Here is a 15,065-nt window from a genome sequence, read left to right as displayed (position 1 = left end):
ACTAACACAGATTTAGACAAATTTATGAACAATATTTGAGAGAAATAGGCCTTTTGTGTACATAGAAAAAGTTTTAGATCTTTGAGTTCAGCTCATGAAAAATGGGAGCAAAAACAAAAGTGGTGCGTTTATATTTTTGTTCAGTGTATGTTCAGCCCACAGTGTTAGTCAGCCTGTACATAACATATAGGCTGTTTCATGCAGCCTATTGTATTTCAGCTGCATCCTTCTCATGTTCCATGACCTAAATCACTGTTCTGTCCCCGTATGACTCTGACTGCTCAGAGCTGACCTGCCATGACCTTTTTTTTTTCTCTCTCTTAAAGGCAGTGTTTATCTCTCTACATCATAGGTTTTGGATTTTCTGGTTAATCCATAGGCTATGTTTAGCCTTTTCATCAGAATGCATCACCAACTTCAGGCACGACAAGATTAAATTAGATTATTCATGAAAGCAGACTGATGTGTTTTCCAGTCTCCTCACATGTTCAGGGGAAAGTAGGCCAGTGTGTGCAGCGGCTGACTGATCGACCCCTTCTCCGGCTTGTCCTTACATTACACCGTTTTCCTGACTGCTTTGCCTCGGGGGAGGGGGAGAGTGAAGACGCACTTTCGCTTTTTTTTTTTCTACATGAACCCGCCGGGCTTCCGTAGAGACGCTCCAAACATGGCCGCCTCCATGTGCTAACGTGAGAATAAGCTGGAAACCGACACAAACTAAGCAGAGAGGACAGAGACAACACACGAGCAGCTGATTTATAGTAAAAGGACCGGATAAACAAACAGAGTGTCCGCCTTCAGGAGCTGTCACAGGTAAAACTGTTGAACGGATTTAGCCTAGCATACAGGCTAATATGTGCTAGCACCAGTACTGAACTTACAGTAATAGATTTACTCAAACTGAACCAAAGTAACGAACCATACCTCAATGACAATGCTTATAAATGTTTAACTAAACCACACACTGAGCTGTAATTACACTGTAGACACGCATACTAACATTTCTCGGAGGTTAAAGTGTGTTTTTTATTAATGAGAATAGATTTGCACAAGAGCACTATCATTTATAGAAGCTGTATTTCAATTAAACAAACTAAATTAAATCTTTTTAAAAAGTACAAGGCCTTCTACCTCAGTAACTACACTGGATTTAGTGTGTATTACAGAAGTGGTGAAAGAAGTATTCAAACTCTTTAATGCAGGGTTCTCAAACTCATTTTCTTTCAGGTTTCACATTCAGCCTGATTTGATCTGCAGTGGGCCGGAGCAGTAAAATAATAACAGAATAACCTATAAATAATGACAACTGCAAATTTTTGTCTTTGTTTTAGTGCAAAAACCCCCCCAAAACATTAAATTATGAAAATGCTTACTTTCATAAACTATCCAAACAAAAAAGATGTGAATAACCTGAAAAAAAAAAGAAATTTCTTAAGAAAAATCAGTGCAATTTTAACAATATTCTGCCTCCACTTCTCATTTGTCCATGTGCATTATGGATCAGATCTACAAAGACACTAAACACTGAGGAACAGGCAGAAAAGAGTTACAATTGGACTGAATTTTCTTTAGACATTTCAGGTTGTTCATATTTGTTCAGGTTATTCACATTTTATTATTACAGGATAGTTTTGAAATGTAGATATTTTCATAATTTGATGTTATTTTTTGCATTAAAACAAGGACAAACATTTGAAGTTGTCATTATTTATAGACATAATGTTTTTTTTTTTTTTGTTTTTTTTTTTACATCAAACCGAGAAGAAAATCTGGAGTCATTCTTTTTTGTCAGTTATTCAACTGTTATTATTTGACTGTAGATCATATTGGTCTGTATGTGGAACCACAACTAAAATGAGATCCACCTTGACTCCAGCCTTGACTGTGGAATTTTTGCACTTTGCTAATTCATTCCACGGGCCGGATTGGAACCTTTGGTGAGACGCATTTGGCCCCTGGGACGCATGTTTGAGACCCCTGATTTAATGTGTTCAAATCTTAATGCTACATAGAGAAAATGTATTTTGTGGCATGATCAGCATGTGCACAGCTGTAAATAATATATGTAACTTTTTGATTTTTCTTTATTCTTAATCTTGCACTTTCTTTTTCTCTTGTGTACTTTTGTGCTTTGTTGCTGTAAATCTGGAATTTCCCCTTGTGAGACTAATAAAGGCTTATCTTATCTTATCTTATCTTATAATATTCCATTAGTAGTTAAGTTCTGAATTTAACACTATATTCACTACATACTAAAATATTTCATTATCGTCAGCAAAATGTACCTAAAGTATGCAAAGTACAACTAGTCATTGTGCAGTAAAATGGTTCTTGTCAGTGTTTTAACTGTTAGATGTGATGTTTTAGGTTTAATTTTACTGTAGTAGATGCAGTAGTTGAACTTATTTGAATGATTCTTTAAACTGTTATATGCACGGAAATACATCGTATTTTAGACCAGTGGTGTCAAACTCATTTGAGTTCAGGGGCCACATCCTCCTAATATGAGATGAAGTGAACCAGACCAGTAAATTAATAACATAATAATATATAAATAATGCCAACTCCAAACTTTACTATGTGTTTTATTGTAAAAAAAAATAAAATTATGTTATAGAAATGTGTACATCTATAAACTGTCCTTTAAAAAATGTGAATAACATGAACATCCATGAAAAAACTGAAATTTATTAAGAAAAATAAGTGCAGTTTTAACTATATTATGCCTCTGCTTATCATTTGCAAACATGCATTACAACTTACAGATCATAATGGATCTGCAAATACACAAAACAGTTAGTTACAGGCAGAATATTAGTAAAATTGCACTTACTTCTCTTGGGACATTTCTCGTTTTTTTTATTTTTTGTGAAAGGTTAGTTTGTAAATTTACACATTTTCATGCAATTTTACTTTTTTACACTAAAACAAAGAGGAAACATTTGAAATCGTCATTATTTGTAGGTTTTTATGATAGTATTTTACTGATCTTACCCACCTCAGACTAAAGTAGGGCTTTATACGGCCCCTACAGTAAAAGGATTGACTGTTAATATCTTCAGTGTAGGGATGCAAATTATCGATTAATCCATTAATCATTAGTTGGTTGACCTTATCGATCGATTAACGATTAATTGATAAACCGCAATTTTCCTGAGAACCTGAATTTCTCTGTCTATAGGGTCTATAAGAATTAAAGCTAAATATTCTTTATATACTTCATGAAAAAAGCATGTCATATGCATTAATGATTGATTTATTGAACCATTGGATAAAAAACAGACAATGATATTTATGGTGTAGAACTAAAGAAATTCAACAGAGAAATTCAATAAAATAAATGGATCTGAAGAGGGGCAGTTTAGAAGAAATGGACATTTCTGACTTTGCATCACTGACATGATGGAGCCAGATTTCAGCGGAGTGTATGGGTGTATTTTTTATACAACAGTGTTCATAAACATGCATGGTCCCTAAATAAACCAATAAATAAATAAATAAATTAGCTTATGAGGTAACATATAAAGTCACACAACACGGAAATAACCTGTGAAGTAGAAATACTTCAAATTCAGTTATCAACAATTGCATTTATAATTGTTACTGTTGTTTCTGTTTCAGATCTCTGCAATGTAATAGTATTTAATCCTGTCTGTAACAGATATTCACAACATAGTCTATTGTAGAAAAATTAATTTTAGGCAGGAATGATTGAATTGTGTCTAATACTGTACATATGTACATATACATCCAGAAAATATCTCCAGTTTAGCTCTGGCCTTAATCCTTCTCCAGTGCAGTGGCAGATTTATTACCGTGTCATCTGCAACGAGTAGCTGATTAATTATCAGTTGGACCCGAATTTATCACAGCCATTTATTTTTAAAGCAAAAGTTCCACAATTTTTCAGACTGTCGTTTAAATGAGAAAATATCTTGCTTTTCTTTTTCATGTTTTGGGGAAATAATAGAACATTATGTCCTTTGAATTCTTGGTTGGATTTAAAAAAAAAAAAACCTTTTAAATACAGAGTTTTTATCTGAAAGGAAATAATATCTGCCATTAATGTAGTTTTCTGATTTCTAATAGACAAAACAATGAATCAGCTAAACTGTAGGAAATGAAAAGGGGCTTGATTTCTAAATGCGATAAATGACTCAAGTCTCTGAATTGATCAGTTGATGGGATGATCCATAATCGACAGCAGCTCTTAAATAACTGGACTGATGGTTTACCTCCGATAAACAGCCTTCAGATGCGTTGTGTTTTTCCAGGTTTGGGTCCTTGATGCTGGTGAGGACAGCCAGGCTCCTCCCCCTCATTGCCGCCAATCATCTGTGTTATTCCCGCCTCCCTTCAGCCATTCAGATACTTGGTTGGAGTTTAGGCAGAACGCTAAGAACTATGGAGCCCCAGAAAGCTGCTCAGGACCCCACAGATCATCCACAGACAGCGGCATCGGCCCCTTCATCAGCAGAAACCACGGGACCGAGGGCCTCCGAGAAAAGCCCCCCTGAGGGTCTGTTACCTGGGGAGACGGTGGTGAAGGAGGGCAAGGCTTCCATTCTGTTTCCCAGTGCGAATGAGGTGTTTTACAACCCAGTGCAGGAGTTCAACCGAGATTTAACGTGAGTATGAACCGAAACGGACAATTATACCCGTCACAGAAATGAGTCTCCTCTGTGGGCCAGAGTCACAGGTGTCAAACATACGGTCCGTGGTCCGAAACCGGCCTGCCAAAGGGTCCAGTCCGCCCCCTGGGGTGAATTTCAGAAATTCAAAAATTACACTGAAGATATTAACAAACAATGGTGTTAAAATCATTAGTTCAGGTTCCACATTGAGACCATTATGATCTAAAGTGGATCAGACCAGTAAAATACTATCATAATAACCTATAGATAATGACAAATGAAACTATCCTTTCACAAAGACTGCGAATAATCTGAACAAATATGAACAACATGAAATATCTGAAGAGAAATAAGTGGAATTTTAACATAATTTTTTTTGACGTTTCCAAATTTTTGCTCGTTTTTCTGCATGTTTTGTTTTTGTTCTTGTTTATTTTGCACATATTTGTTGACACTTTTTAAAAAAAATCTCTGTTCATTTTTAACAGAATTTATGTGTTATTGTATTACTTTACTTTAATATTCTGACTGTTATTAAATGTTTTGTGTATTTGTAGATCCACTGGGATCTGTGAGTTATAATGAACATGTATAAATGATAAACTGAGGCAGAATATTGTTAAAATTGCACTTATTTTTCTAAAGGAATTTCAGGTTGTTCATATTATTCATATATTTTAAAGGATAGTTTGTAGTTGGAAACATTTTCACAATGTCATTTTTTAGGTTTTAATTTAATATTGTAACTTTTTTCACCCTAAAACATGGAGAAAAGTTTGTATTTGGGCTGTATGTTTGACACCCGTGGCTCAGATACATATTTTTTTCTTTAGATGCTTAAATTATTTTTTTAACCCATAAACACCCGAACATCCACCATTGACCAAAACCATCTACTGATGTAAACTATTTAATATCCACTAATCCTATCAATACACATACATAATTGGTGTAAAATACAGTTCTTCATCTTTTCATGGCCATCAGATATGACCCATTTGGATGTTCAGAGGCTCCGTAGTTACCGTGGAAACACCGTCATCTTCTACAACATTGTTTCACCAGTAAAACCCATGGAGTTGGATCAGTGACAGTGGATGGACACACTGGGTTTATGTTCAGTTAATGACAGATTTTTTCATTTTTTCTTCAGTTTTCTCTGTTTCTTATATAATATACCTCAACTTTAATCTGAGCTTTTATGAACATCTCCATGATCAGTGAATAAAATATAGGAAAATACCCGATTTTTCACTGGGAAAAACGTAAAATTCAAAGGATACTATGATAATAAATGGTGATAAATCACTTAAGAAAGGTTAAAAATAGAGAAAAAAATCATTTGGGAACTGACACACAGCATAATATTCTAAGGAAGTAAACAAAATCCGTCCTGTATCTGGTTTAGAATATTTAATAAAATAAAGTAGGAGTGAAAAAAAAATCATGTCATATATAGAACTGTGCAAAGGTCATGGGGTCAGAGGTCAAACTAAATAGTGACTTTAACCTTTATAACCTTTTTAGTTCAGTTTTTGTGTCTTGAGGCTGTGCATATATTCCCTGTATTTTCTTAAATCTGAAGAAAAGAGAATGAGAAATAAATATATATGCTCATTTCAGTGTTGTAAAAACAATGATTTTACATAGTGTTGTATGACTAAAGAATAAATACCTTATTTCAATAAAATCCTGGCTCAAATAATGATGTTTCTGTATCCCACAGCAGTGTTTATTTGTCCCAAAATGGAGCGTTCAACCTGAAAACCACAGGTTAGATTTTAATCGCTTACTTCAGTCATAATAATGATAAAACGTACAGAAAGATGATGGCGCCGTGGTGTTTTTGAGCCTTATTCTGCTTACTATTAAACAAATACAGACACATGACTGTAAACCTAAACCTGCAGTTGGAGCTGGAACTTGACTGTCAGCAGGATCAAGCACTTTCACTCAGTGTCAATGTCAGATTTCTGATTCTGCAGCCATATTTTAGTCGGCTGGCCGGCGTTCCCTGATTTGAATTGCATGATCACAGTTGTCTTTCACGCCGTCGCTCCATCACTTAGTCACAGTTTGCAAGTCAGGCTTTGAACCCTGTTTTTTTTCATGTATTATTGTCCCTGCCAGTGTGCGAAGGCGTATTTCTGCAGCATTCGCACACATCAGATAATGACCGACTTTATTTAGAATAGAAGTAGGAATAAAAGATGAAGGTGAACAAAAGGCAAAAAGAAATGACCAACATTCAACATACTGAAGGAAATAAGTCAAAAAAGAAAATGTCACAGTGTACACACTTCATGCACGAAAAGGAGGAAGAGCAGCTTATATGAAATGTGTATGACTAATGTATACAGCAAGGTTCTAATAATTTTGGATTTTTCATTCTAGTTTAGTTTTATTTAGTTTTGACTTTTTTTCTCTAATTCAGTTAGTTTTAATTCGTTTTTAGAGCAGGTTTGTTAGTTTTTATTATTTTGTAAATGCTTAGTTTTAGTTTAATTTTAGTTTTGTTGTATCTTTTTTCTTCTTCGCTGTTGTATTCAAATAAATCCCAGACAGGACTCTGCTGCTTTATCCCAACTTTAGTCTCCATGTTTCCAGGTAGAATGGGGACCAGAAGACGACTGGAAACCACAAGTGACGGACCGTTAAATATCATATGGTGCCAGCAGATAAAATTGCTTGAGGGAAATAAGATTTCATATCAATCCGACGTTGACAAAGACAAAAACTAAGGGAATTTTATCCATAATTTTTATATGCTTTAGTCAGTTTTGTAAACACACAATACAATTTCAGTTAGTTATTGTTTTTTTTCTTTTAATTATCGTTTTTATTTATTTCAGTTAATGAAAATGTATTTTACAATTCTACTTTTCATCATTTCAATGATAATAACCTTGGTATACAGTCCATATAAAGATACAGGGTGTCCCATAAGTCTCCATACATAGGAGACATAATACATTCCATACATATATGGTTCTAACATGTATTTCTTTATATTTCTTCTTTATAGTTCTTCAGCAGACACGCATGGAAATGTGTTCCCGACAAAATGGCAGTCATATAGAGCATATTATATAAATAAAAATGGTTTATGTCAAGAAACGTTTATTTTCCTATGTATGGAGACTTATGGGACATCCTGTAGATAAGCTTTATTGCAGACTCATGGTCCACATTAAAAAGTAAATATAAACATAAAGAATAGAGCAGTTATTAAAAGAAGAGAATAAATGATAACATCTCATTAATAACTATTACTGTTGTACTCCTGTTCATTAGTTCTATATCTGTGGAAAATAAGGTTTTTATAAATCTTCTTAAATGTTATGATCAGAGGTTGTGCCATACGTTTTTATTGTCCATTGTTTTGACGGACAGGGTCGTCAAAATTCCGTCATAACACATTATTATCCGTCATTTCAAATTTCTATTTTTTAATGATAATGAGGCATATTTAGTTGTATTTCATGTTCAAAAACATCTCAGTGATGCAGTAACCGTAGTTGCTGTTGGCTGATAAACCAGCGTGATATCATGACTCGCATTAATATACACGCCACTTTAAATTAGCCTGTTATCCGTACGCATTATAAGCTTTCCGTGTGTTTGTTCACATTGTGGTTACGGCACTGAGGGTTATGGTTAGGGTTGTGCGAACCGGAGATCTTGGCGTAAACTGACACGCCATCAAATGACGTTGAAGAACACACGAAAGGTAGAAAATGTGTACGTATAACACACCAAATGCCATAAGAACTGGTGTATTACTTGATTGTTCTTCATCCTCCACTGCATCAGTCCCTTTTTTTTGACCGTGTTTATCAATGTCATCACATTTACTGGGCTTTTTAAAATAACTAAATCTTGTTTTGACATTTTGTGCTAGCAAAGTAGCATCTAATTTTGGCTAAAGTCCGCTAAACAATGAGACAATACTTGACAATGACTGATTAATATTAGGGGTGTAAGAAAATATCGGTTCTGCAATATATGGCGATATTTCATTTCACAATACTGTATCGATATTAAAAAGTACTGTATCGATATTTCTAGGTATTTATTCAAATGCAGATATGGTAGAGGTTTCATTTTTGTTTTTTGTTTTTCTTTATTGTTTATATGTTAATTATTATTATTATTATTTAACACTGTTTTATTAAATAATGGTTATTTAAAGCATCCTAAAAGCACTTTGTACTGTCTGAGAGGCAGATGTTAGTTCCTTTGTTGGGATTGAACTAAAATAATGTTATGATCTTAAACTGTGATGTCTGTAGAACATAATTTCAGTTTGAACACAGGAACATTTTGTGATATAACATTAGATCCTGTTGTGATCAAATAAAAATGTGTTTAGTATTTGTGCAGATTTCTGGTGTAATTCAATTCTTCCAGGAAATAATCATTTTAAAAAAAGAAACAGACAATAACTTGCCTTTTTAACAGTGTCATGATATATCGTATAGTGATCCTAGTATTGTGGTTTGTATCATATCGCCAGATTCTTGCCGATACACAGCCCTTATTAACATGCACACTGTTTCATATTTAGTTCCATTCTATTCCACTGAACCACTCCACAATATGAAATGCACATGTTTTTAAGATTTGTTCTGGTGAAATGTTTCATATTTAGTTCCTCTCCATCTGTGAATAATTTCTGTTTGTTACTCGGAGGTAATTAAATTCTTGCTTTGTATAATAGAGCTTTGTTTTTGTCACAGTTTTGCAGTTTAGATGGTGTTTGTGTTGAAGTCGTACTTTTGTCGGGTCTTTCTTCCAGATGTGCTGTGATCACAGAGTTCGCCAGAGATCTGCTGGTTCAGCGCGGTGTGAAGGTGGTGGTGCCCGGAGAGAAAGAACGGGTGGTGGTGTCCCTTTCGGAGGAGGCGGAGCAGACGGACGGACAGAAGGACCAGGCGGACGGACAGACGGACGAACCGGCTCTAACTGCAACAGTGGGGGAGAAATGTGAGGTATGATTAGACTGTACATCCAAGAGCCCAGCAGCAGGTTTAGACCTGAACTGATGATAAAACAAACACACACAGCATCAAACCCCATTATTATTATTAGTTTTTCTTATGCTTGTTATGTGTGTAAATCTTCACAATTATTATTGGATTAGATTACACTGTTACATTTGCACAGTTTTTATACTACCTTTATATTTTTAAAGTTTTACCTTTTCATACAGTATATTTCTAATTTTGCTTTAAATTGTCATTATTTATTGGCATGTTGTCATATTATTTTTTTCACATTAAACCAAGAAGAACATTTGGAGTCATTATTTATAGGTTATTACCTCCGCCAAGTGAAACAGTGGGGTTTGTCTGTTTGTTTGTTTGTTTGTTTGTCTTTTACTAAGATAACTCAAAAAGTTATGGAAGGGTCTGGATGAAATTTTTCAGGAAATGTTGATACTGACACAAGGAACAAATGATTAAATTTTGGTGGTGATCTGGGGGTGGGGGTGGGGGGTGATCTGCCTTGATGGAGCTTTTCTAGTTATGATATTATTTGACTTTAGATCGTATTTGTCTGAATGTGGAACCTGAACTGAAACCATTGTTTGTTAATATCTTCAGTGTATTTTTTGCATTTTACATATTCATCCCAGAGGTCAGATTGGACCCTTTGGTGGGCGGTTTTGACCCACGGACCATATGTTTGACACCTGTGATGTAAATAGTTCACTTTTTAAGATGGAGATTGACTGGATACACAGATAGAACACATGAAAACACAAAATCTGAAATGAGAAGAGTGTGGTTTTTCCTTCCATTTTTTTCTTTTTTTGATCTTTGTATATGTCGAGGCCCAAAACGGAATCTGGCCCGATTCAGAATCAGGCCGGCCCAGAATGGAATTCTATTCTAGGCCGGCCTAGAACGGAATCCTGCTGCTATAATGTTATTTTTATACCATGTTTAATGCAAATGATCTAAATTATTACAAAAATCAATACATGGAATTTGCAAATATGTGAAAAAAAAATGAAACAAACAACATTTTAATTGTAAACTATAATACACTTTATTTACAAATAGAACCTAGTGGTACTCCCCACCAATATATGGTACTGTGAAATCGACTGAAATTGACAATAGTTACTCAAGGTATGTAAGACTGAAAATGTAAAATTATGACAAATTATGGAATTATGGATCATTTGCATTAAACATGGTATAAAAATAACATTATAGCAGCAGGATTCCATTCTAGGCCGGCCTAGAATAGAATTCCATTCTGGGCCGGCCCGATTCTGAATTGGGCCAGATTCCGTTTTGGGCCTCGACATATACATGATAAAACGGTGTCCTTCTCCACACACCTTCATATAAGCTCCAGAGTTGATCAGGTCGTAGTTTCCAGTGGTGGGTTCCGACTGCTTCAAGTTCCAAGTGGGTCTGAAGTCTTTCACGTGTTTGACACCTCTGTCACATGTGGTTGAAAACACTTGATGCTTTGTTTTCAGCGTGGCCTTCGCGTGCTGGAGGGCCTGGCGGCGTCCGGTTTGCGCTCGGTCCGTTTCGCCCTGGAGGTCCCGGGGCTGCAGAGCGTCACCGCCAACGACTTCTCCACCAAAGCCGCCGCCCTCATCAGCAGGAACGCCCGCTACAACGGCGTGGACCACCTGCTCCAGGCCAGCTGCCAGGACGCCAGGTACCAGGACGCGTCTGTTTCTGACGTTTGACGGTCGTCACCTCGGACCCGTCGTCCTGTTCGTTCCTCTGATCTCCTGTTTTGTCTTTTTGATGTTCAGTTTTTATTTTTCAGGGTTCATGCGGTTGTTTGAAATCCTTGAAAATGCTTGAAGTTCAATGTTGTGTTTTCAAGGTCTGGAAAGTGCTTGAATGTTAGTTTAAATGCTTGAAAATATAACTCTGTGATGTGCATTATTTAGTTATTTTTAATATTAACTGAAGCCAAAACTACTCACAGAGGTGATACATTTAGGAAAATTAAACTTTATGTTGAAATAGAAAATGCCCAGGTGTTCTCAGGTCGACACAGGTCCATTTTTATCGTAATATATGTCTCGGTTCGAGTGTGTCTGAAGAACGCCAAGTGGATTCCCCCTTTTTTTTTTTAAACACATATCTTTATTAAAATTTTAACACTTTACATATAATAATATAATAATAATTAGGGATGTAATGATTACCGGTATAACAATAAACCGTGGTAAAATTGCAGACTGTTAGTATTACTGTTAAAATTCTAATTATCATGATAACTATGTTTGATTACTGCACTTTTAGGGGAAAAAAACCCTATGTAAAGGTCTGCTTTTATGTCAGATATTTGAGTATAGTTTTAATTTATCACAATTTAAATTTTATATACCTAATATTTGGAACCAATATTCACTTTTAAAGTCTTTGGAAAAGTTCGTTTAGCATCTGTGTATCGTTTATGCAGTAAATTATATACATTTTTCCAAATCGGATTTTATATTTTTTTTGTGTGTTTTCTATCCTTTTGTGTTTTTATAGTAGGTTAAAGTGAAAAAAATAATCGGCAGAGGATATAGATGAAGTTGTGCTGAAAAAAAAGATACCAAACATGGGTATAGTAAACATTTGTTTATATAGTATATAAAGGTAAAATCAGAAGGACTGAAAAACAGACAAAATAGGCTCAGACCGCTAAAGGTTAATATTTGAATGTTTCTGCAACAGAAGGTACATTGTGCCAATTATTTTATTTTTATTTATTTGTTTATTTATTTATTTATTTATTCATTCAAAATACAACTTGGTTAAATTATTTCAGTGTGTGTATAAGTACTTTTTGAACATTTTGAGCATAATTTCAACAATACCGCGATAATAATGATAATTGTGATAATTTTAGTCACAGTAACTGTGATCTGACATTTTCATATGGTTACATCCCTAATAATAATGGATTGGATTTATATAGCACTTGTCTAGGCACCCAAAGCCCTTTACATGGAAAGGAGTGGCCTGATAAATTAGTAGGTGAAATATTCTCAGCACCTTTGCCGTTAACTTGTGCTGTGGCAAAAAAGTGAAATTCAGGCTCTGGGGAAAAAAAATAAACCACCAGTTTCTGAAGATTTGACAAGTGTTCTTATATTTTTGCACATTTCTGTATCAAAAATAAAAAATAAACTGTGTCCATTTCATAACAATAATACACATATTAAAAAATAAAAGTAAACTATCCGTTCCATAACAATAATGCATAAAAAAAAGAAGCAGAGTTGTAGATGTGTGTAGCATAACTAGTGTGTTGACCTGTGGGGAACCAGGGTTTGTAGATGTGGTGGTTCTGATGGCGTTTGGGAGAAGATGTGTTTATATTTAATAAGTACTGACATAAAAATTATTCAGTAAATCATTCTTTAAAATTCAAACAACATTTAATATATTAATTAATTGTTAATTGTCTTAACCTCCTGAGACCCAGGAAAGTAGTTTTGTCTTTTTTTAATTAAATGATTATCTGTATTGGAAACATCATGATTTTTTTTTCAGATGCACTTTTTTTATGGAATGTTCTTTGCAGTGGACAGTTTTTTTTTTTGTATACAACTGTAAAACTGCCATAGCTGGGTGTCAGGAGGTTAAAAGTGTTTGAATTTGAGCTTGAAAAATGTATACGAACCCTTTTTTTTCCAATTCTACCTTCTCTGTTCGGTCCTCTTTTCTTCTCCCTCTTTCGTCTTATCCTCCCTCGTCTCTAAACTAATCTGCTCTTTTGTCGAACGGCCTCGACTCCTCTTTTTTTTCCAGCTCTGGCAGAATCTGTCCTCATTTATCTGTTTCTGTCGGTTCCAGCTCTGGCTTCCTCATATTCTTTTCTATTCTGTATTAAATGTACATGTCGTTTGTTTGTAGTATGCTGATGTACGAGAAGAGAGGGAAGAAGGAGCGCTATGATGTCATCGACCTGGACCCCTACGGTAGTCCGGCCACGTTCCTGGACGCTGCTGTTCAAGCCGTGGCTGACGGAGGTGAGTGGGGTGACGGAGGTGGGTGGGTGGGGCTCGGTCAGCCCAGAAGACTTCCACTGTCTATTATTTTCATTTTCTTTCATCTGTACGGCTCATTTTTAAAGGTTCACTGTGAAACATTTATGAGGATTTATGATGATCCAATAGCAGAACTGGGATTTAGGTTAGGTTAGATTATATTAGGTTACGTTAGTTTAGGTTAAATTAGATTAGTTTAAATTAGGTTAGGTTAGATTTATGTTAGGATAGATTGGATTAGGTTAGATTAGATTAGATTAGATTAGTTTAGATTCGATTTGATTAGATTAGGTTAGATTAGTTTATGTTATATTAGTTTATATTAGATTAGATTAGTTTAGATTATATAAGATTTGGTTATGTTTGATTAGGTTATATTAGATTAGATTACATTAGATTAGGTTACATTATATTAGATTTAGTTTAGATTAGATTACATTAGTTTAAATTAGGTAGATTAGATTAGTTTATAATATATTAGTTTAGATTAGGTTATATTAGATTAGATTACTTTAGATTACATTACATTACATTAGGTTACATTAGATTAGATTAGTTTAGATTAGATTAGTTTAGATTAGATTAGATTAGTTTATAATATATTATATTAGTTTAGATTAGGTTATATTAGATTAGATTACTTTAGATTACATTACATTACATTAGGTTACATTAGATTAGATTAGTTTAGATTAGATTAGATTAGTTTATAATATATTATATTAGATTAGATTAGGTTATATTGGATGAGATTAGATTAGATTAGTTTATAATATATTATATTAGTTTAGATTAGGTTATATTAGGTTATATTGGATTAGATTAAATTAGATTAGATTAGTTTATATTAGTTTATATTAGATTAGTTCAGGTTAGGTTAGGGTAGATTAAATTTAGTGCAGCTGTGATTAATCGACCGTGAAAATTAGTTGAGGGCAATTTTTTTAGTTGACGCGTTGTTTTACTATTGACCGCCTATTTATTTTTGGATGTGACACCTGGGGAATCCAAGCCTGCAGTCGTACCTCAGAGAGGGAGAGAGACCCCTGTTTCATAAACTTCATAAACACCCGCTCTTATGGTTCAGCGAACACAAAGGTCCAGTGTGGAGCATTTATAGCGATTTTTTATTTTATTTTATTTTTGTACTGAATTTGTGCCTCTCTTGCTTATAAATAAAACACAAAACAATTAATGTCATAAACACGACTAGTACAGGTTCACTTTAAATATAGGCGAATACCAGATTTTTCACTCAAAAATGAAAAATGCAGAGAATAATATTATAATAAATGGTGATAAATCACAAGGAAAAGGTTAAATATAGATGAAAAATAGTTGTGGTTTTTAAAGTGTTCAAACTAATCGATCCGTTAAAGCCTTTTTCAGCTCTTTGTGGATGTGCTTGA

General features: G+C 34.4%; 1 protein-coding gene across 2 annotated transcripts in view; it reads left to right on the top strand.

The window, feature by feature from the left end:
- The first annotated feature begins 660 nt into the window (after positions 1 to 660).
- trmt1 (tRNA methyltransferase 1) overlaps positions 661 to 15,065 on the top strand; it is a 36,950-nt gene continuing 22,545 nt past the window's right edge. The window contains exons 1-5 of one of the 2 annotated variants that reach the window (XM_030145530.1): positions 661 to 813; positions 4,275 to 4,628; positions 9,433 to 9,625; positions 11,131 to 11,318; positions 13,523 to 13,638. In XM_030145530.1, the coding sequence (XP_030001390.1) occupies positions 4,288 to 4,628; positions 9,433 to 9,625; positions 11,131 to 11,318; positions 13,523 to 13,638 (838 nt within the window). In that variant the 5' untranslated portion in view covers positions 661 to 813; positions 4,275 to 4,287. Of the gene's footprint in view, positions 814 to 4,248; positions 4,629 to 9,432; positions 9,626 to 11,130; positions 11,319 to 13,522; positions 13,639 to 15,065 lie in introns of both variants that reach the window. The other variant, XM_030145535.1, reaches the window with a different exon arrangement.

This window comes from Sphaeramia orbicularis, chromosome 1, assembly GCF_902148855.1.
Source record: "Sphaeramia orbicularis chromosome 1, fSphaOr1.1, whole genome shotgun sequence".
Taxonomy (NCBI): Eukaryota; Metazoa; Chordata; class Actinopteri; order Kurtiformes; family Apogonidae; genus Sphaeramia; species Sphaeramia orbicularis.
The sequence above is the reverse complement of the archived record's forward strand: the minus strand, read 5'-3'. Positions and strand labels throughout refer to the sequence as shown.